Source organism: Panulirus ornatus, chromosome 1 (assembly GCF_036320965.1).
Source record: "Panulirus ornatus isolate Po-2019 chromosome 1, ASM3632096v1, whole genome shotgun sequence".
In the NCBI taxonomy this organism is placed as follows: domain Eukaryota; kingdom Metazoa; phylum Arthropoda; class Malacostraca; order Decapoda; family Palinuridae; genus Panulirus; species Panulirus ornatus.
The window spans coordinates 22689349-22713276 of NC_092224.1; the positions used below are offsets into that span (position 1 = coordinate 22689349).

Genomic DNA, 23928 nt, shown 5'->3' on the forward strand with positions numbered 1-23928 from the left:
AACCGAACCCTTCCAAGGATCGTACAGTTGCTTCGACTTTTGTTCTTTCCAAGTTGGATCACTCCAGAACTCCCATATCCTCAAACACCATGAATCTCTCTCAATCTTCTCTCAGATTATGACTATGGTTTCTGCAGGGCATGCTCCACTGGCGGTAATTTCCTATTTGACTAAAATTTGGTCATCAGCTCTTGAAAGATATCTGAGAGGCCTATCGTAATAGCCCTTAATAGTTCAAAAGCTTTTGACATCGAAGCAGGCTTCGATGTCCAATTACCATTCTTCTGGCCTCCTTCCCTCTCTTTTTCCTTTTATCAAGCTTCCTCCCTGGTTCTTCGATCTATCCCCACACTCGTTAATGGATCAACCTCTCTCTCTCTCTCTCTCTCTCTCTCTCTCACTGGCAACAGCGGTGCCCCTCAAGGTCCTCTTTTGTCTCCTACACTCTTCCTGCTTTTCTTCAAAGACTTCCGTTCTTCATCAGATGACCAAATGTACTCATATGCGAATGACTCAACACTGCATTCCTGTATTTCCTTCAAATCCGTTCCATCCTCTCTTGTTCCATCTGCATCTCGTCTCGACACAACTTGCTCAATAAACTCAGACTTGGACAAGATATCTAAATAAGGAAGACGGGACATGGTAGAATTCACCGTCCAATTTCTGCCCCCCACCCTCTCTCTCTCTCTCTCTCTCTCTCTCTCTCTCTCTCTCTCTCTCTCTCTCTCTCTCTCTCTCTCGAAAACCCCTCACATCTGTTCCAACACTTTGGATGGATATGTAATTCCACCACATAACACACAATGAACAAACTTAGTGCCACCGTAACATCTAACCCATCCTGGGAATCTTGAATTATGAAATTAGCTGAATCTGCCCCTAAGAAACTGGGAGTCCTCTCCAGCATCAGCGAAGTTTTCTTTTCTGAACAGCTGTCCCTCGTCATGCAAAGACCTGATCCATCCTTGTACTGGAGTACCTCCCTCACACCCGAGAAGACACAAGCTCTACATACTTATGACACAGAGTCGAGTCTGAAGCCTTTCAAACTATCCAATGCTCCCAGTTTAAGGCCAGTACAAGAAATGGAAGCGAGAGGCAGGAAATCCTCCCCTACTGCATTATAACTTTTCTAAAATGATGGAAGAGCGGGAAGAGCTAAGGGAATATTTTTTTTTTTTCCTGTAAGGCTTCTTTGTTCATGATGCAGCCTCCCTAACGCAGGAAGCTGTGAACAGCAATGAAATATACAAAAATATTATCATTACTATTACTATAAAAATAATAGTAATAATAATCATGATTTTTCATTATTATTATTATCATTATTATTATTATTATTATTATTATTATTATCATTGTTATTATTAATTATAATTATCATTATCATTACTATTATTATCATAATTAATATTCTTATCATTATTATCATCAAAATGATTAGTATCATTATTACTTTAATATTGATAATAATGATAATAATAATAATAATAATAATAATAATAATAATAATAATGATAATGTCTTCTGTCGTGTTCTTATCTTCCTCTCCTCATATCATTGCTGATATTATTATTATCATATTCTGTCATTATCATTATTGCTATCATTTTCCTTTGGTCATGATGATGATGATGATGATAATAACAATAATAATAATAATAATAATAATAATAATAATAATAATAATGATAATAATAATAATAATGATAATAATAATAATAATAATAATAATCATAAAATCATCATTATCATTATTATCATTATCATTAGTAGGAGCTGGAGGGAGGAAAGTATTTAGAGAGAGAGAGAGAGAGAGAGAGAGAGAGAGAGAGAGAGAGAGAGAGAGAGAGAGAGCAAGCTGGTGTACGCAGACCCCCGATCCCCTCCTCATGCAGGGGCGTCGTGTGACGCAGGTGACATAATGTGGCACGAAGTACTGTCACTCTTGAGTGCCAGCCAGGGGGGGCTGTTGTGTGGGCCCCCCCCCACAGTCAGGGCCTCCCCCGTGTGCCAGCCCCTCACCCACAGTGCCAGGTCGGGGCCCTGGTGACCCAGTTACCCACAGTCAGCATCACTAACAACCCCCACCCAAGTCATTACTGTCATAACTACACAGGTCACCATTGGGGTCCTGTTTCAGTAAACCACCATACCGTTGACGTCATCCTTCTTGCCCTTTGAAGTCACCATTGGGGGACCCCTTCAGTTATGATGTCATTACCTGTGATGTCCTCAAGTCTTTAAGGTCATCATTTTGGGTTCTTTAGTCATGATGTCGTCCCTGTGATGCCATCATTGATGAACTCTTGTGCAATGTGATGTCACCATTCCTACCGTTGATGTCACCATTCGAGGTCACCTTCCCCCCCACTCTCCCTTATGACATCATACCTCTGACGTCATCATTCTTACCTTTACGGCCACAACTGGATCCATCCTTGACGACGTCATACCTGTGATGTCATCCTCCTCCTCCTCCCTCTTAAGAGCGTTTGCACCACTGGCTCGTAACCCGTGACGTCACCATCATCATCATCTCCTCCCAACCAATCAGAACGATCATTGCAATCCCTCCCCCCACCCCACACCTCCCCTAAGGTCATTCATGCAGGTATGTTTGTGGGATCATGGAATGATGTAACCCCCCCCTCCACCCCCACACCCCCACACTGCCTGCGGGGTGGGGTGGGGGTAGAAAGAAGTGAGGGGGGGGGGAAGGGGAGTTGAGGTGGTGGGGGGGAAGGAAGGAAGGAGGGGGGGGAAGGGGGGGGACTGACTTACCCATCACCGACGTGGTTGGTCAGTTGGGCAGAGTCATGGTGGTACATCATCACCCACCTGACATCACCCCAACCACGGTATGGCAGTCATCGACCGCTCTCTGTTTTGACATCAAGGCTGGACGTGTGTGTGTGTGTGTGTGTGTCTGTGTGTGTGGCTGTCATCTCGGCTTCTTAACCATTTCCGCCAGCACTGACGTACGTCTCTCTCTCTCTCTCTCTCTCTCTCTCTCTCTCTCTCTCTCTCTCTCTCTCGGGCAACGTTAAATTGTACCTTTTGACGTCATCAAGTCCTGCTGCCCCTTATGACGTCATTACCGTTACCACCTACGGCCGCAGGCAACGTGACGTCATTACTGTTACCTCCTGCCACTACATCTCTGCAGGCACTGTGACGTCACTCATGTATCCCATGACGTAAATGTGGAAAGAAATAATGACATGTCCAACAAGGCACTCATCATGACGTCATCATTACTGTTCCTCACGATGTAATGATCATTACGTCTTTAAACTAACATATATACATCATATACACATCATATATATATATATATATATATATATATATATATATATATATATATAGCAATATGATAATTGCCCATGACCGCAGTAGCATGGAGATGATGACATCATGACACAGTGGGGGGTAAGGGGGGGGGGGGGGGGGGTTGGCATGGTGATCATATCACCGATGACGCCCTAGCGACGCGCCCTTGAGGGCAAAGCCTACAGGAAAGCTACAGAAACCAAGGCCTTACTTACCGTTGGGATTGCCCTCGGCGTCGGCAGAGATTCCCGTCATCTCCCCACGCGTCGAGTTCTTAATCAAACTGGTCAGCTCGTGACCTGTGACCCGCCTGAAGGGGACGTCTCCGGGGATGTCGGTCTGCCACTCCCATGCACACTCCCCTTCCTCCTCGAAGTCGCACTGCAGGCCTGTGGGCGAGGGTTCCGGTGTAGCTGGGTAGGCTACGCTCACGCCCAGGTCAATCATCAAGGAGACCAGGAGAAAGAAAAGAAGGGCACGAGAGGCTGCGTCTGGCCTAACCCATGTTGGTGTGTGCTGCTGCTGGTGCTGCTTCCCCGGGCCACGATTGATTTCCGAGGCTCTGGCTTGGGGTATACGAAGTGCACTACTACATCTACAACTACTACGCTCACTACAACCACACACGACATTCACTCGACTCATGGCTGGAGGCGCGCTTGGTAACATCGGTGCCAGAGTGGCAGCTGCGAAAGCCTTGATCGTCTGCTCGACGTGTACGAATTACATCCTGGAATATAAAGTCACTCTGGAGTCTTTGCCTGACGTGTGCCGCCGGGGTCCAGTCCTGGGCGATCCCACACCACGAACGGTCTCACGGACAGTCAAGCGAGGGACACTGGGACGTGAGTGACGACCTCACGAATGATGCAAGCGCTATCACCACTTGTTTCTCAGCAGTGAGTGAGGTCCGCGGGCGTCAGCTGGCCCTCTGGCAGGTAGTAGGGCGCGGGCACACTTCTGGTAGTGGTTGTCATGTCTTCCACATATACAGACAGCCTTCGCCACATCCCTCGTCATCTCTCCTGACCATCTCGCATCACCTCCACAGGGCGCCTACACCCTTCACTCACTTCCAACCCCCCTATCTTTCAAATCACTTCACTGAACACAAGACACGATTATATCGCCACAAATTCGATAAGACGGCGGGCAGAAGGGGCAGAGAGGGTACGGTGGGCGCGTGTGAGCCTGCTGGTGGGACAGCGTGTGGCTGTGTGTGTATTTTCGTGGCGATACTGAGGTGGGTGGATGGCAGACGCTCGCTCCCCGCCGTGGTGGCTGCTTCCGCTCCGGTCCGACCGCCGGCCTGCCCATGCGCAGACCAACCACGCCGCCTCCCTGCTGCTGCTGCCTGCCGCGCGACCTGCCTGTATAACCTGCTCACAATCTGTCTTATAACCTGTTCACTACTCGTCTGTATCCCGATCATACACTCATACATCGTGATCATAGTCGTCCTCGTGATATATGACATCTCTCTACAATCTGTTCATAACTCATCCCACAACCTGTGCACACCTGTCTACAACCCGCCAACAGTGTCTTATATCCTAGTCACGTTTGGCTACTACCTGTTCACAACGTCTTCTATATTGTTTACTCTTGTCTATGATAACCAATGAAAGTCATTAACCGTCCCAGAAATGGTTCACCCATGTACGTAATGTGCTATACGTATAACTATCTACATCTTTCGTAGTTTATATCTTACTCACAACTTGTCTCAACTCACTCACGACTCTTTTACATCCTGATCATAAACTGCCCAAACAGTGAAACTCACAATTCTTCCTTTAGTAGGTCTAAAACACGTCTTTCAATTCAGTGACAAACTGTTCCAAAACCTGTCTTCCAGAGAGTTTACTACTTAACTGTAAGTTGATGAAAATGAAAAAAAAAAAAGGATAAAATATCGGCCTATAACTTGCAAAAAAAAAAAAAAACAATCTACACACACACACACACACACACACACACACACACAGTTCACAACCTCCATCTCATACTGACTATAGCTTGATTAAGAACTTGGACACAAACTGTACGGTATTATACTATAAAGATGTCCACATAAAGGTTACCCGAGATCGACTTTTACGTCCCGCTCATAAATTTTTTCGTAAAACCTAAGACAAAACAGTATCTTGCAATTTGGTCACAGATGTTCCTCTATCTACAAACAATGTGAGAATCTTACTACATACAGCCTGTCATAATATGTGTTTACAGCATTTATTTCAGAGAGTTTTGACGAAGTTGTTTACAGCGACATAAAAGAAAGTCTACGGACAATTTCCACCATAACTTTCTTATATACTTCAACGCTGACGCTCTCATTGATGTACACACTATGGTTCTACATGCAAACAGGGAGTTACAGTGACCCCTATTTACGACATGCCCTATACCTTCTTCACAACAACCCGGATAACTTAGCTGCTATGAAAAACACAGACGTTCACTTAATAAGCAGTCCATTACTTGTTGAATATAATTTACAGACGTCAACAAAAACTATTCATCGGATACAAGATTTAGGGATGGATGTGCCAAAAAGTATTCATACAAGAATAGAAATGATACATGTACCTGGATAAGTATTCATACAAGAATGATACATGTACCTGGGTACCATCCCTTCACGAATGGTATCCTTCACTACGGTGTGGATGTTCAGTTAAAGCACACGGCAGGCTACCAATTTTCTTAGTCGAGCAGCATTGACCTCTCAAATAGCTTTAACAATCTTGTTCTAGTTAAGTTAGTTTTAGCTCCTCCATCGCGACTGGATCATAAATCACCTGAAGGTTTTCATTAACTAGTTCCTCTTATCTGATAATCCATTCTATGTAGATGGAAATAGATAAAATAATCAAATAAATCAAAGGCACAAGCCACAGATTTGTCTTCCGTGACTGACCCCAACTCGGCTTCCCCAGCTGACCACCCACTCGCGACAGAGAGAAAGAAAAAACTGACGAGGTGTAATAAACATTCGCAAAATGCACTTCTTGATAAAAACTGCTGATTTGCGATGCCACTAGAGTCAGAAGAAGAGGAAGAAGAGAGAAGTGGAAGAGAAAGATAGACACTTAGATAGGTTTGCCAAGTTCTGGTTTGGCATCTCAACGAAGGTTTTTAACCATGATCTTGGGTTTGCAAGATGGGAAAAACGACGAACGCAAACGAGAGGTATCTAACAACCTTAGGTCAATTTTTTTGTCCATGAAGAGATTTTTGTGCGACTATTTATAGTGTGTTTAGAGAGTTCCAAGTGAAAGAGAAAAGAGGTGTGTTTGGGCGGTACCAACAGGGAAGTAGTGCAAATGATTGGGCGATGGGTACGAAAAAGCGAGGGAGGTCCAGAGGAAAGTGTAGGGGGATGAAAAAGAGGGCATATGAGAGATGGGGTCAGCAAGTATCAGTAAACTTTAGGGAGAATAAGATGTCTTGGAAGAAAGTTAATAATGTGTGAAAAACAAGAAAACAAACAGGAATATCGGTGAAGGGGGCAAAAAGGGAAGCGGTAAGAGACTGATGAAATAAAGAGAAAATGGAATGAGTATTCTGAAGGATTGCTGAATGTGTTTGATGAAAGGGTGGCAGATGTAGGGTGCTTTGGTCGGGTTGGTAAGCGAAGTGAAAGAATCATGGAGTATGGTTTAGTGAAGTCTCACGTAAGATGAGATGTGGCAAGAGGGTTGAAGTGGATGGTATTGCAGCTGAATTTATAAAGAAAGGGGGTGACTGTGTTGATGACTGGTTAGTTAGGATTTTCAAACTATACATAGATCATGGCGGAATTCAGGAATCATGCCACCGTATAAAGGACAGGGGGATAAAGGTAAGTTTTCAAACTACAGAACTGTAAGTTTGTTGAGTGTTCCTGGTAAGTTGTGTGGGAGGGTGTTGACTGCGAGGGTGATGGCATGTACAGAGTATCAAATTGGGGAGGAGCAGCGTGGATTCAGCAGCGGTAGAGGACGTGTGGATTAGGTGGATGGGTGTAAGAAATACTTAGGCAAATGGATTTGTATGTGGCATTTTTGGACCTCAAGAAAGCATATAATAAGGTTGATAGGGGTACCCTGGGGATGGCATTAAGAATATACGGTGTGGCAGAAAAGCTGCTAGAAGCAGTGAGAAGTTTATATCAAGGTTGTAAAGCATTGGACGAGTAGGAAGAGAGGAAAGTGAATGGTTTCAAGTAAATGAAGGTCATTAGCAAGGGTGTGTGATGTCACCATGGCTGTTCAATTTGTTTATGGATAGGGTGGTGTGGGAAGAAAATGAGAGATTCTTGGAAAGAGGGGCGACTATAAAGTCTTTAGTAGATAAGAAGACCTGGGAAGTGAGTTTTTGGTGGTTGCTGATGATACAGCACTGGCAGCAGATTCTACTGAAAAACTGCGGATGTTGGTGACTGAGTTTGGAAAAGTGTGTGAAAGGAGGATGTTGAGAGTAAATGTGAATAACAGCGAGGTTATTAGGTTCAGCTGAGTTGCGGACAGGTTAGTTGAGGTGTGAGTTTGAACAGAGAAAACTTGGAGGAAGTGACGTGTTTTAGATATCTGGGAGTGGACTTGGCAGCGAATGGAACCATGGTAGCGGAAGTGGGTCATAAGATGGGTGAGGGGCGAAGATTTTGGGAGACCTGAAGAATGTGTGGAAAGAGATACCGTTATCTGCGAGAGCAAAAATGTATAGTAGTCCCAACAATATCATATGGATGCGAGGCATGGGCTGTAAGTAAGGCTTTGCGGAGGAGGAAGGATGTACTGGAGATGTGAAAATATTTCTGAACAATATATGATACAAGATGGTTTGATCGAGTAAGTAATGAAAGAGTATGACAGATGTGTAGTGATAAATAGAGTGTGGTTGAGAGAGCAGAAGAATGGTCTGCTGAAATGGTTAGGACGTATGGAAAGAATGAGTGAGGAAAGGTTGACAAAGAGGATATATTTGTCAAGAGCGGAAGGAAGAAGGAGAAGAACGGGACCAGTCCAGAGACTGAATCATAGAGTGTTAAAGAATTTCAGCGATTGGGGCTTGAATATGCAGGAGTGTGAACGGGACAGACTGAGCTGGAACGATGTGATTCACGGGGGTCGACGTGCTATCAATGGACTGAACTAGGGCATGTGAAGGGCCCTGGGTAAACCACTGAAAGTCCTGTTGGGCCTGGTTGTTGGCAGGGAGCTGAGGTTTCGGTGCATTATACGTGACAGCTGTGGATGTGAGCGAAAGCGGCCTTTCTTCGTCAGTCTCTGGCGCTACCTTGCTAACACAGGAAACGTCGTCAAAAAGAAATTAAACACGTGAATATACACAGACCTACATGTTACAGTTAAAACCTAAAATGAGTCAGAGCTACTTTGAGCTAGTCAGAACCAGTGTTAAGATTATAAAGGTTAGGTAAGGTTAGCTCTCAAACAAGGCAGTTGTTGAAACTAGGTTTGACTGAAATATTTAGGCAAAATTAGGTAGATATACACACTCCAGTCCTGCATTTCGTGATCTACCTATCCCTCCTTTGGTGCAACGAGTTCTCACTAGTTGAAATTAGTTCTGAAGATTTCGGGGACTCATAGGAATATATATATATATATATATATATATATATATATATATATATATATATATATATATATATATATATATATATTATATATATATATATATGTATATATATATATATATATATATATATATATTTGTTTACCATTTCTCGTGCATTGAGGTAGCGCTAACAACAAACGAAGGACGGCCTTCTTTGCTAAAATCAACTTTCGAGCTGCTTATATAATACACCAACAACAGATATCCCTTTATCCAGAGGCAAGACCCACAGACCTTAGTATGCTTTTCCTGGCCAATTCATATGTCCTATTCCAGCGCACTGACAGGGCGTCGGCCCCTTTACACCACATCGCTCCATTTCGTTCTATCCCGCGTCGGCCCCTTTATACCATATCGCTCCATTTCGTTCTATCCTATGCACGCCTCACATGCTCCTGCACGCTCAGGTTTCAGTCACTCAAAGCTTTCTTCACTCCATCCTTCCGCCTTCTTCTCGGTTTCTCCCATCTCTTCATTCCCTCAACTTCCCACATGTATAACCTCTGAGTCGGCCCGATTCAGCCTGAGAGAGAGAGAGAGAGAGAGAGAGAGAGAGAGAGAGAGAGAGAGAGAGAGAGAGAGAGAGAGAGAGAGAGAGAGAGAGAGAGAGAGAGAGAGAGAGAGAGAGAGAGAGAGAGAGAGAGAGAGAGAGAGAATCACTTGCAAGTACTTAGGACGAGACTATACCAAAAGGAAGGGCTGGCACGTAGCGCTCAGCGCAGGAAACTCCAGGGTTTATGAAGAACGAGTCGTGTGAGTCACGTGTTGTAGGTGTTGTGCGTGAGACGGGCGCCAGCAGCAGCCCATGTATGGCTGAGGCAGAAATATAAGCCGTCTACCTGAACTAAACGAGTGAAGCTTGACAGCCAGTGAAGTACTTGCTCACACCGCAGCTTTTCCAGACCCTCTGATAACCAGGCGGCTGGTCGGTGGCTGCCTAACATCAAACATACACACACACACACACGAGGAGAGAGAGAGAGAGAGAGAGAGAGAGAGAGAGAGAGAGAGAGAGAGAGAGAGAGAGGGGTCACACATCATGGCTTGTACTATAAATCTTATATAGAAAACGGTATTACTGATGTATCTGTTTGTTTTAGATCTTTGCTATTTACAGGAATAATTCAACAAGACAGGAATTGGTTGCGTCGTGTACTGTGGGTATACACGGAATCAACTGCTTATTCCAAATGTATTTCATGTAATAAATTGATATCCTATGTAATAAGAGAAAGGAAATACAATGTGAATATACTGTAATCAAATTCAGAGATAAAGAAGAACATGAAATCTCAGAAACCCAAACTGAAACATACAGAAATTCAAAGTTAAACTGTTGATAAATAAGTGACGAAATAAATCGCTGAACTTGATACAGATTAATGACCTTCAGATATTTTTTATATTCTAAATGCCATTAATTAGATATTCAAACAGCTTAAGCTTATTGTCGTTGTTAATGATGTGTATGAAATCGTAAGAAAAAAACAGGAGGAGGAGGAGGAGGCGGAAGTGGGTGCGGGGAAAATTGTATAACTTTAATGTTGATAAAATTTGTAAACAATTCACCTTCCTGTCCACATGATAAGTTTATGATACGCTTGTTGTCTGTCTTGGACAATCTCATGTTTACCTAATAGTGTCCTAGCTACGTCTCTTCGTTGTATATCAACTGACTGTTATATTTCTCTCTTGTGTCTCCCCTGATGACGTGATTATTATACGAAAGTGCACTTGGAGACTTATCGTGTTTCATTTTCCCCGTGGACTCGTAGGAATATACTTGATCATGCGCAAGAAAAAAAAGGTGACCCTTTCCAATATATATATATATATATATATAATATATATATATATATATATATATATATATATATATATTATCCCTGGGGATAGGGGATTAAGAAATACTTCCCACGTATTCCCTGCGGTCGTAGAAGGCGACTAAAAGGGGAGGGAGCGGGGGGGCTGGAAATCTTCCCCTCTCGTTTTTTTTTTTAATTTTCCAAAAGAAGGAACAGAGGGGGGCAGGGTGAGGATATTCCAAAAAAGGCCCAGTCCTCTGTTCTTAACTGCTACCTCCCAACGCGGAAATGGGAGAGAGAGAGAGAGAGAGAGAGAGAGAGTGAGAGAGCCAAACTGCAAAGTAAAAGAAACCGCTTTACAAAAAAGACGATCACGAGTGTATCTAACCACGACACAGGAGAGCCCTAACGTCAGTAACCTGATCATGAGAGAAGAGTCTTAACTCAGGAAAACAACTCTCTTAAAGAAATAGATATATAGTCTATTCATTCCAATGACCAGCCGATATCAGCACGGATAAGACGACCATGAATTAGGACGGTGTGATCTGTACACCACTCAGCACCACAGGCATCGGCACCCACTTACAAAGAAGGGAGGGGAGCGGGGAGGAGGACGACGCAAGACCAATATGTAGAACCAGCATAATTTTACTCATAAAGAAAAAAACGTGGTCGTCACAAAAGGATTTCAGAACAACGCAACGACGTAGTAACAACACTACCATTACAGTATCATAGGCACTGAGGAAAACAACCCCAGTCATTACCAATCCATCATCAGAATACAGAGATGTTTCAGTCCTTACTCTCGGCAATCACTCATTCCAAAATACCACAAGAACCTTCCTTAAGCACACGTAGAGAGAGGACACCTTAACGCCACCACACTCCTCATCTGAACGCAGCCAGAGACCTTGCCGCGTTCCCTTAACCCATCGTGACCCAAGACTCCCTCCTCGAGACGACAGGTGAAAGGTCTCACCATCACTTCGTCAGTCATCTTGATAATGGCTGCAAGTTTTAAACTCACAAAGCATGTATGTATGTATGTAGCCTCTGTACTACTTTCAAGCTTGATGTAGTTCGCTTAATGACGTCGAATGATTGAACGAAACGTTATGTTACTGCAAAGAGCTGAGCAGTCAGAGCTGACCACTGAATATTTGACGTACTTTTCCTGATGGCGCTACGCTCACTTTCAGAGAAATTTAAAGGACTTTAGAAATCTAGTAAACAGTCGACATGCACAGGTTTTTAATAAAACATGTCAATATATATATATATATATATATATATATATATATATATATATATATATATATATATATATCTATATATATAACATATATATTTGAATGTATCTAATCCTTCTTCTTCACCTCCTCCAACTGACCTTACTCCCGCTCTCGCATTTTCCTTGTGCAAGATCGCCCAAGTACTCTCCCAGCTTCCTAGCTACAGGTAAGAGCAGCGTACGGTCGGTCCGGTTGCCGTACCTCGTCGTGTCCTATAAAAGTGTGGTTCTGAACATTGCTCGCCTATTTCGTCTGTCTAAAACCCAGACTTTCCCTTCTTCCTCGGGGAACGCCTTGCTGCTCCCATACTAAGGACGGAGACCAGTCTACCGCTTCCACGATCACTGCTATTTTCAACTGTGATCTCTTCCAAGTTTTGAACACTGAGAATCCTATGGGCATACCCTTATTACAGATCAATAATACCGGTGATTTTCTTTATGTGACTTGCCTCTAGTCCTCGAGCTTTCTCTGGGATGTAATTGAATGTTTTTTTTGTTTTTTTTTGGCCCTCTACAATGCGTCTGGCAGGGTGTGACCAAATCATCACCGTGTACACTTCCTTCTCTTGGCTCTTCTATTTCTCTCTCTCTCTCTTCTCTAAAGCACAGAATCCTTCCTAGTCAGTCCACGTCGTTAGTCACCGCTGGACCAACATCTTCGTCCCCGACTAACAATGGCGTCCCTCAGGGTGTATTCCTGATGCTTATTCTCTTTTTCATTCCATTAACTATCTTTCTTGATCCTCAAAACGTACTTACTCTAATATAACGCAACTCTCTCTTCCTACCCTTCCTCACTCTAGTACACACTCTCTCTCAGTACTGATCCGGACCGGTGCAACATCTCAAAATAGGGAATCACTAAATGCTGGTTAACTTCAGACGTGGAATATCCCAAATTCTTCTTGTAATTCTTTATATCTTACTCATTTTCCATTCTAAAATTTCTGAACATTTTGACGTTACCATGAAACTACCCTAACCATGAGCGTAATCATATCCTTCAGGAAACCCTACATCCTGAACATTACAGGATCTGCTTCCCAAATGGGGAAAGTACTGTACAGATGACGTGATAATTTCTCTTGTGATAAGCAATACCGTGATGTACACAGGTTTAATATGTCCCATTACAAAGTACTGTTAACATATCTGGAGCGGTTTATCCTCCACCTCCTTAGCTAGAGTAGCATCAAAAGCAGTTCTGCCTTATCATTTCTCCGATATTCACCTCTCTTCGATCACCGTTTTCCGTTCACCTTGATACTGCTGCCCTCAACCCGTTCTCTAGGTATCATTTTGGCCGCTGTTCTTGTGACCCTGTGTGCGTGTGTCCCTGCCACTAAGGCTTCTTGCTCCAAGGTATTCTTCCAATGGGTCAAATGCTACGGCGAAGTTTGCCTCTATCTCTGTGGAGTGAGGGGAAGGTGTTCAGTGTCGAGTGTGGTAGTTGCATCACAGGTATTTGCACGGTGAGAGAGATGAGTGGTGTCCATACCAGACGAAAATAAGCTGTACGTGCATATCTGAGTACATTTTCTATTGGCTACATGTACGATGGAATAGAGTTTAATACTATGTTGAGTGGAGAGGAGCGCTGCTAATGCTTGTGAAGTCGTCACCGTGTGTAAGAACTTGTCAGTTGCGTATTTGTTGGAGAAGGGGAGGAAATGCGAGTACTGGTAGCTCAAGCGAGAGTCAGGATTGGCTATTTTCAATCTGCTCGAAGACTGGTGCTTGTTATGAGATGATTCGTGTAGGAGGGGTCAAATGGATGAAAAGAATAATGAAGCAACATTGGAAGAAGAGACTGGGTGAATCTCTCATTAACTCCCACTTCCTCACACATCTCGAGTCTTACGGGTTTCTCCCTGATCATCTGTGCGGCTCTGAGAAGGCGAGATCCAACGATGATATGCTTCACTACGTTACGAAATACTGGCCTTCATTCCGGGTCATTATTTCTGAGAGACTGGTGAATTCTGTGTTGTAACCTTATATATACCAAAAGCTTCTAGCAGGGTATGGCACTGGAGATGCAGTTATCCCGAATGACGATTCCCATAAGTTTAACAGCTCTAGAACTTAAGCAGTTTTGAGTACAAGAGTTACAATGGCAAACTTCCATTCTTCTAGGACATTTTCAGCAGCAAAGTGACTTAAGCAATCAAGCTGCCCTAGGATAAAACTTATCTGGGCCTGCCGATTTGTTTACTTTAATTCCATTTACCGTTGATTATCTTCGTCTTTTAAGTCAATGTGTTGCTAAATGATTTCGCTCTTAGCAGTGGAAGTGAATTCGAGCCAAGAGCTGCATCTTCAACTGTCATTACAGATGCAAACAAATCATTTAGAATCTATGCCATGGCCTCGTTGTATTGATCCTAACCATCATTTTCCGTAATTAATGAACCAGCTGACTGGGTAATGAATCTCTTACTTTCAACATTCCTGAAAAAGTCTAATAAGTTTCCTTTGCTAGTCTTAGCAATGTACGCTTGATACTGATGTTTACTTTCACATGACTATCTCTTAGTTTTCCTACACAAATATACGTAATTTACTTTATAATGTTCCTTACTGGTCTAAGTTTTTTATGCATTACTCTCTTAGATAGCAAGCACTTCTCTTTTGTCATCGTTCCACCGCTTTGGCCTCATTTTGGAAGAAGGCCGTCTAATAAGCATTGGCACATAATGTTCCCTACACTACTTTGAGAGTTTTACTGAAGCCCGTCCAAGCTACGACCATATCGTCGTCATCAACTACATCATCCCAGATTTGCCTGTCAAAAGCAATGCTAGGATCTTTGAAACATGCAGGTCTAAAATATGGTATCTTTTCGCGACCTTCAGTGTTCAAAGTGACCTCAAAGAAATTGGCCGGTGATCACTTGTACCACACTTTTCTCCAGTTTCAACATTATTACAGAGATCCTCGTTTGTTACTAGAACTAAATCTAATACGTCGTCCTCCACAGGAGGATCATCGACCAATCATATCAAGGCACTATTAAGCAAAATCAGGTAGAGCCTCCGTCCCGTGCTACTGGAGAGGGATTCCTCCCGCTTCAATATCAGTATGGTAAAATCTCCTATGATGATCAAAACAGGTTCATTACAAATCTCTACTAACTAATCATCAAGTCTTTCGTTTCCATTATACAGAAGGGAGTCACAGGAATACAGTAGCTTTGATGAAAATGGGAAATGCTTCGGTGTATATATAGCAGGGAGTGTGACAATGAAGAGTGGAGGGTAAACTGCTCTCGAATGGCTCCAGAAGCTGAATGTGGCACAAGGAAACACAGACACATGACCGATGACTGGACAAGGGAGTGTATTACTCCTCCGTATAAAGGCAAGCGTACACGACTGTAGTACATAAAGAGGAATAAGTTTTCTTTGCATAGATAACAAAGTAGTATTGGAAGATCTTGTTGAACTGTTTCCGAATCCCTTAAACGTGGAATAATAGGTAATTTCAGAAAAGGATTTCGATGGGTAGTGAAGAGTTTCACACCGAAATGAAGAAAGCAAATGGCTCAAAAAAAAAAAAAAAAAAAAAGCCTTTGATGAAATCATTTGCCGAATATTTTGTGGAACACCTGAATCTCTACGTTGTACAAGGGAGACTTGTGGGTGCTTTCGAGAGCTTTAATGAAAGTAGCCTTTCTTGTGTGTAAGTATACGATTGTAGGAGAAAATACCTGCATAAAGGAGGGAGTGTGTTAGACTGGTTAATGTCGCCGTGGCTGTCCAACGTGTTCATGAATGGCACACTGCATGAGATTAGAGTTATGTGGAGTGACTGACGAGTGCTGCTGAACCAAGATGAATGAAGGCTACAACATTGTTAAATGGCAGGTCACTTTAATGGTGTATGTAGGAGGAGGTTCTCGAAGTAAATGCAATTAAGAGCAAGATTCATCTCCGCACTGTAACATCAATTTGAATGGAGAGTTACAAAATGACTCTGAGTTAAGCTATTTGGAAGTAATGATCAGTGAATGCATTGATGGGAAAGAATAAAGGGTAGCGTTATGCAAGGGAGAAGAACTGGAGATCCACACTGAAAGCTCTGGTGAATGGGGAGGTTTTAAACGCACGAGCGTGCTTCTTCGACCGCTGAGGCACAAGATGGGAAATCACAGTTCCTTTAAGTTCAGATGGGTAAGACATATGAGCCTCCTGTCCTTTCATCAGCCTGCAGATTAAGGACTCAAGACACCACTACGGATGTTTGGGTGCCGTAAAAGGTGCATGTCGTTTTGTATACGATGTTTTCCAGATCAGTGGAAAACGAATTAATAATGAGAACTGAATGAATGATGATATTTAGACAATTCATGTGTCTTAGGTGAAATTAGTAGATCTGGAAGAAAAGAAGTGATCTATAAAAAGGCAAATGCTTGAAGGCAAGGTAGGATGATATAGGCATGGAGGTCGTTTTGCAGATGATAAGTTAGCGAAGAGTATCCACCTTAACACAGGCAAAGGTACAAGAAAACGGACACAGCTTGAGAGATGGACAAGTGTAAACAATTAAGTGATGAGTGGCTAGAGGGAATTCAGATAAGATTATGTGGATCATGGATGGATGTTGGTCGTGTGCACGGGAGGTGTGTTGTGTGTAGAGTCAGATGCATGAATGAAGAACGTTACTCTAACTTAATGGAAAGACTTGATACTTGAAAGTACCAGAAATTCGGTCTTCTTACAAAGAATGAAAGGGTCGAATTTGACCGATTATCATCAACCGTGCTTGTATTCATTCTATCCAATTTCTATATAAATATTGTACTTATAAGAACATATTTTCTCTTTCTTTCATTAGAAAATCGAACAGGTAAAAGAAATGGAGAGGAGAGATTAATAATGCCTCCGTATGTGTTTGTAGACCTCACTCATAAAGGTAGAAAGGTTTAAAGAGGGAAAGCGGAAAGAATGAGGACAGTCCCAGAGATCAGCTGTTTGAGAGAAGGAGGCATCATAAATGGCTTCTCAATATGTGTACGGCCCACGGTAAGGTGTACGAGAATGGACAGAACACACGTATAACATCCTTATATAGATCCATGAGGGATAAATGTAAATATTCTAATTACAGATGTATACGTCTAACGCGAAATTGGCGGACCGTTAACTTATAATTCTAATACATCTCTCCAGGATGGAATAGTCCCGCAGGACTGGAGACTGCCAGACGTTATCTCTATATGCAAAAAGGGAAGCCGTGAAATGTCTGGCAATTACCATCCTATTAGCCTCTCATCAATTTTATGTAGACTTCTGGAGTCAATCATGAGAGATGAAATGGTAGCCTATCTGGCACAACACACTTGGATCAATGATACACAGCATGGTATTAGAAGGCACAGATCATACCTCACAAACCTCCATGAATTTTATCATGAATTACTCAATACCCACGACAAGACAAGAGCAACAGATATTATATTTCTGGACTTGCAGAGAGCATTCGACAATGTCCTCCACGTTAAACTGATGCATAAACCCAGGGCCTTGGGGGATTACTAGTTGCCCAGGATATCAAACAAAAGCTTGGTTACGTGACAGAAGCAGAGAATCGTAATGAATGGGGGAATCATTACCATGGTCACCCGCTGCCAGTGAGGTATCCCACGGATCCTTACTTGGGGCCAATACCTTTCACTGTTTACATCAGCGATGCTGACGTAAGGCTAAATACCTTAGTGTCCAAATTTGCAGATGACACAAAGATCGGCAATGCCATTTTTACATAGAAGAAAGGCTTGAATTACAAGAGGATCTAGATGAAATCGCTGAATGGTCTAGTAAATGGCCAATGCCACTTAACGTCAGTAAATGTCAGCTGTTTCAAAAAGGAAACCTAAAATCTTTTTCTATTATTAACCGATGGGCCACAAGATAAAGGACATCCCTAGTGTGAAAGATCTAGGGGGTCACTGTCTCCAGTATCTTCAAATTCTCCCAGCATTGCGATGAGGTTGCCAAGAAAGTAACTAAGATATTCGGATTTATCAACAGAAACGTAACGTACAAAAGCAAGGACATGATATTACCACTATACCTAAGTCTAGTTAAACAACACCTCGAATATGAAGAGTAGTTTTTGACCCCACACATAAGCTAGGTTTTCAAAAACTGGAAGCAGTGCAGAGAAGATGAACTAAATTGTTTCCTTCCTTGCGTAAAAAAAAAAAAAAAATATGATGAGAGACTGGAGAATTATAAGTGTTCTCCCTAAGCAAGGGGCGACTTCGGGGAAATTTAAATAAATGTTTTATAACACTTAAAGGATTCAACAATGTCGATATTGAGAATTTCTTTACAGTAGCGCTAGAATTACCGACGAGAGGAATTGGACTCTACGATATTAGTCTTTACCAAAATGTGGTTCAGAGCAACACTCCAAATATCTTCAAAATTAGGCTTGAGTGAATGGTTCCAGGTGGAGGCTGGTCTGCGGCAGGAGTGTGTGATGTTACCATAGCTGTTCAATTTGTTTATGGAGAGAGGGGCGAGTATGCAGTCTATGGGGGATGAGAGGGCCTGGGAAATGATTCAGCAGTTATACAGTGACGATACAGCACTGGTGGCTGAATCGAGTGTGAAACTGCTGAAGTTGGTAACTGAGTTTGAAAGTGTGTGCGAGAGGAGGAAGTCGAGAGTAAATGTGAACAAAAGCAAGGTTATCATTATTACCACATGTGATGCAACACGTTGTAGGCTGGAAGATTTTATGGCTGAACTAGCCATCAACTGTATATGTAACTTCTTTAATTGATATGTATCATGTTCACAAAACTGAAAATAGTTTCCATAGAAAGTATACTGTCAACAGGAGATTCATTTTGAGTAACTGACTGGTTTAAGACTAAGCCAGGCTGCACGAAGACGTGATGAGGAGTAAAACGGCCGAGCAAGAGAAGTACAGATGCAAATACAGGAGACAAAATCAGATATTAGATCAACTCCAGGTATGAGCACTCCTTCTCAAGCGTTTTTACCATATGACGAGATGGATGCCATATATACAAAGTCATAAATCAATTAACTGCCATCCGCAGAACTACTAATTAAGTATGTACGTGGCACAACGCCCAGTCAAACGTAATAAATCAATTATCAGTAAAGCAGTGCCGCAACCCCTGCTCCTCCTCTTGGTGCCTGTGTACACTGACTGAATGCTAACTGTATGTATTTTCATACGATATCAGTTTCATAGCAACTGCCCACGCCAGATTACGAGACCTAATAAAAGGGGTAATGGGGTTACACACACACACACACACACACACACACACACACACACACACACACATACAGCGCGATAATTATAACTGCGACTTACCAAGGTCATTGGTTCGATTTCTGGACGGGGCAGCCGGTTCACAGCAAACCCAGAGGTCCGCCCTCCCCATTGGGAATTGTCTATGAATGGCTTCCTGGTGTAGGCTAGTGTGTGTGTGTGTGTTTGTGTGTGTGTGTGTGTGTGTGTGTGTGTGTGTGTGTGTGTGTGTGTGTGTGTATAACAAGACTAGGCAACGTGAGTATAAAACTCTCTTTTCCCGTAACACACAGTAGTCACACACAACTACCAAGTTCGTCCAGTCCCCGTAGGTAGTATGTTAAGTCCGTATACCTCACCGCCCCAGACATCTCCACGGCCTTGATGTCCTGCGTCTCACACGAGCTATACATATCTGGAGGCTGGGGACAGATGTCCCTCCTCATAATCCCATGAGAACATCAAAGGACATGATATCCCTCGCGAGATTACCGGGGACGCTCGTCCGCGCCCCGTGGCCCACAGTGAGAATATTTCTACCATACATACAGTTTCACGTGTGGCATCGAAAAGCGTCTGGCCCAACACCTGGTTTTCACTCGGTAAGACCCGTAGTTAACCCACTGGCTGGTCGCAGGGACCACGCTGTGTGTGTGTGTGTGTGGTGCTGCCTCATCACCACCCATTCCAGTCCACCATATGTACGTACACACACCTCTGGCCCAGCATATCACAGGCTGGGGTAGCACCATCAACCCACGCTGCTACATCAGCGCTTCTGTGTGTCACTCCTGCGTTCCACAACCAGACACGCCAACACCCTAACCTGCCACAACACCGCCCTACCTTCCCCAAATCATCTGGACAATCTGTTTTCCTCATCCTGTCACATCTCCTACACACATCGCCACCCGCAAGTACCACATGACTGCTAAGGAATACCACATCACCGCCTCAGCCTGCCACATCACTATCTAATCAACGTCTGCTACATCACTACATCATCAGTCAACCACACAACCATATCTCCTACTGCCTCTGAACAACATATCGATGTGTCGCATCTCCGCCAGACACGTCTTGTAGGTGTACGCTGGGGTTGGAGACGGTACGCGTAGCAGTGAATGAGGGTGGCACAGACCACACAGTCCTAAGGTCCGAGAGAGAGAGAGAGAGAGAGAGAGAGAGAGAGAGAGAGAGAGAGAGAGAGAGAGAGAGAGAGAGAGAGAGAGAGACTGTCTTCACAGAAGTGACCAACAGACTCGTCGACTCTTGGATAGTCCATGACCCACAGACGCATTCAACGGCAACTCAATCTTTGATACTACCGCACCCTCTGTCTCCTGACCCACTGTGACCTCCTGTGACCCTGACCATCACCATCCTCCTGTCCTCAAGCCCCTTGAGAGAACCAGGACGTGACCCAGTTCCACAGCCGTTCCTCTCAACCATATATAACTCATTATTACGGCTTTATTGGTCTTGTTTCTACGTCACTGAACGGTCCCCAGCCCCAGATAAAGTAATCAGAATGATCCTCGTCATCGCTAGGTCTACTCTGAAAATCATGGCTTTGATCAGTGTATTTACGAACTAAATTAATTATTGTGGCATAATTATAATACTCTTTTTTCTTTATTGAGCCTCATATTAAATACGTTTTCGTCCCCTGACGACATTATTATACTGCTCTTTTTCAAGACCTTCTGTCTGGGTGACTCCTTTGTGGGCGAGTCTGGCCCCAAGACTGACTCCAGAGAATGGGTGTGCAGGGCGTGGCGGGCCCTGGCCACTGGCGGGTGTAAGAGGATAACTATTGAACCGCACACACACACACACACACACACACACACACACACACACACTGCAATATATTTCCTCTCTAAGTCACATTTACAGACGTAATGTCTCCACAATGTGTAAATGACATTAAGATATGCCCTCATCACAGACCATGGAAAGTGTCACAGGGTACTACAGCAGCAACATTTCTTTTCTTTCTTTTTTTAGCTGACTGGATGATTCCATCAGGCTAACTCGAGTGGATGCGAATCAGTTATAATGAGAGGTGTGACTTAAAGCGTCTTTTTATTTCATATTATTTGAGTTTAAATGAAAGCCTAGCATTAAAGAACTCAAGTCGAGATGGTGAAATATTTTTTTTTTCTTCGAGAAAGCAACAGTGTGATAGTGAAAGGTCGTAACTCTGACTTTATCATATTAATAAATATAATGATTTCGTCTGTCACATAATAACATCAGTCTGTGTCCAGGTGTCTCCAACAAACACATGCTGGAGTGGCTACCAACACTTATGACCAATATTTGGATTTACGCAAGCGAATATCTTTTTACGAGTACGATGATAAAGAATTTGAATTCGTATACTCGTTGTCAAATTGTGTACAAACGACTCCCACAACAAAACTGTGGTTTGCTTTTATATCTGTCTTTTCATTCATTTATTTTAAGTTCCTCCCATTAGAAAGTATGACTCAAGATTTAATGGAGCGATGCATTACTGGGGTACAGTACAAGGAATGTGTAACCTAAGTTACATTTTTTTTTTCGAATAAAGTATCCATCATTCAGGTCAGCTGGAGCATGTGTCGCAGTCAGGTCAGCTGGAGCATGTGTCACAGTCAGGTCAGCTGGAGCATGTGTCACAGTCAGGTCAGCTGGAGCATGTGTCACAGTCAGGTCAGCTGGAGCATGTGTCGCAGTCAGGTCAGCTGGAGCATGTGTCACAGTCAGGTCAGCTGGAGCATGTGTCACAGTCAGGTCAGCTGGAGCATGTGTCACAGCCATGTCAGCTGGAGCATGTGTCACAGTCAGGTCAGCTGGAGCATGTGTCACAGTCAGGTCAGCTGGAGCATGTGTCACAGCCAGGTCAGCTGGAGCATGTGTCACAGTCAGGTCAGCTGGAGCATGTGTCACAGTCAGGTCAGCTGGAGCATGTGTCACAGTCAGGTCAGCTGGAGCATGTGTCACAGCCAGGTCAGCTGGAGCATATGTCGCAGTCAGGTCAGCTGGAGCATGTGTCACAGTCAGGTCAGCTGGAGCATGTGTCACAGTCAGGTCAGCTGGAGCATGTGTTACAGTCAGGTCAGATGGAGCATGTGTCACAGTCAGGTCAGCTGGAGCATGTGTCACAGTCAGGTCAGCTGGAGCATGTGTCACAGTCAGGTCAGCTGGAGCATGTGTCACAGCCAGGTCAGCTGGAGCATGTGTCACAGCCAGGTCAGCTGGAGCATGTGTCACAGTCAGGTCAGCTGGAGCATGTGTCACAGTCAGGTCAGCTGGAGCATGTGTCACAGTCAGGTCAGCTGGAGCATGTGTCACAGTCAGGTCAGCTGGAGCATGTGTCACAGTCAGGTCAGCTGGAGCATGTGTCACAGTCAGGTCAGCTGGAGCATGTGTCACAGTCAGGTCGGTGAAGCATTCCTCAGACGAACCATCCATTAGTCTGTCTTTTGTCTTTCCTTCTTCATATTACATTTCTTCCTTTAAGACTATAAGTCTATAAACCCCTAAGAAGCCCTGATTAATTTCCACTTTCAGTTTCTTTTCATTCTTCCTTTCACGCGAGATGGTCTCGGCAGGGGCATGTTCTGAGCCCGTGTTATGCTGGTCACCATAAAAACCAAGGTAGTTTACATGAGAAGAGCCAAAATCCATACGTCACTGTCAGCCATCCTGTTGTCACGAGTCTATTTTGACCCACACACCTACCCAACTCCCGGATCACATATGAGTCATACATGAGTCATACAATATCAATAGCGAAAATCATTACATCTGCCGTGTGCTAAGAACCTCAAAACTATCATCCATCATGAAGGTAGAGAATCTTGTTTGAACAAGCAGTGTGGTGGGGAGTTCAGTCTTACACATGATTTGCTCTTGAGCGCGATGGCATAACCCCTGGGTAGGATGACCTGGCCTTCAACCTCGACCCGTAAGGATCTTACCAAAATATTGACCATGATAAACCAAGGGTCATACCGTCCCGCTCAAGGTGTTATGGGCAGTAACTCAAGTGTTCATGCCATCGGCTGACTCCCTATCCACTGTTACAGAATGAACATGCATGTGCATATGTATATATGTATATAGTTCTCTGTCTTTGGTGTGAGCATTACTCACTCAGCATTAACCTGATGCACAACCGCCTTCACTGATACCCGGACACGGGTGTGAGGTATTCCTTATAGCAGTATGGCCACAAGGGGGAAGTGAGCGAGTTTCCCGCCACCAGTACAAAGAGGAAGTTTTTGATGCGTTGGTTGAATTTTCTAATACGGCGAGAGAACAGTCAGATTCTATGTATATGTTTCAGATGCTATGATACAAGAGTCTCCGTTTATCAGTTATATAAATCTGAATTCTAATAAAAGTTTGGGTTATATACATTAAAATATCTATAACCGTACTTTTGAAATTACTGGTAATCTATATTTCTTTAATATTGTCAATCACAAAGAATCTACCAATAAGGAAAACTGAGAAACGTGTAAAAATTAATTGACATTCCATCTCTGTCAGGAAACAGATACGAGAGAA

General features: G+C 43.4%; 1 protein-coding gene across 2 annotated transcripts in view; it reads right to left on the reverse strand.

Moving 5' to 3' along the window:
* The window catches only part of LOC139763053 (tyrosine-protein kinase receptor-like), a 1458433-nt gene that overhangs the window by 764728 nt on the left and 669777 nt on the right, over positions 1–23928 (reverse strand). For both annotated transcript variants that reach the window (XM_071688765.1, XM_071688676.1), the window contains exon 4: positions 3555–3728. In XM_071688765.1, coding sequence (XP_071544866.1) covers positions 3555–3728 — 174 coding nt within the window. The remainder of the gene's footprint in view (positions 1–3554; positions 3729–23928) is intronic.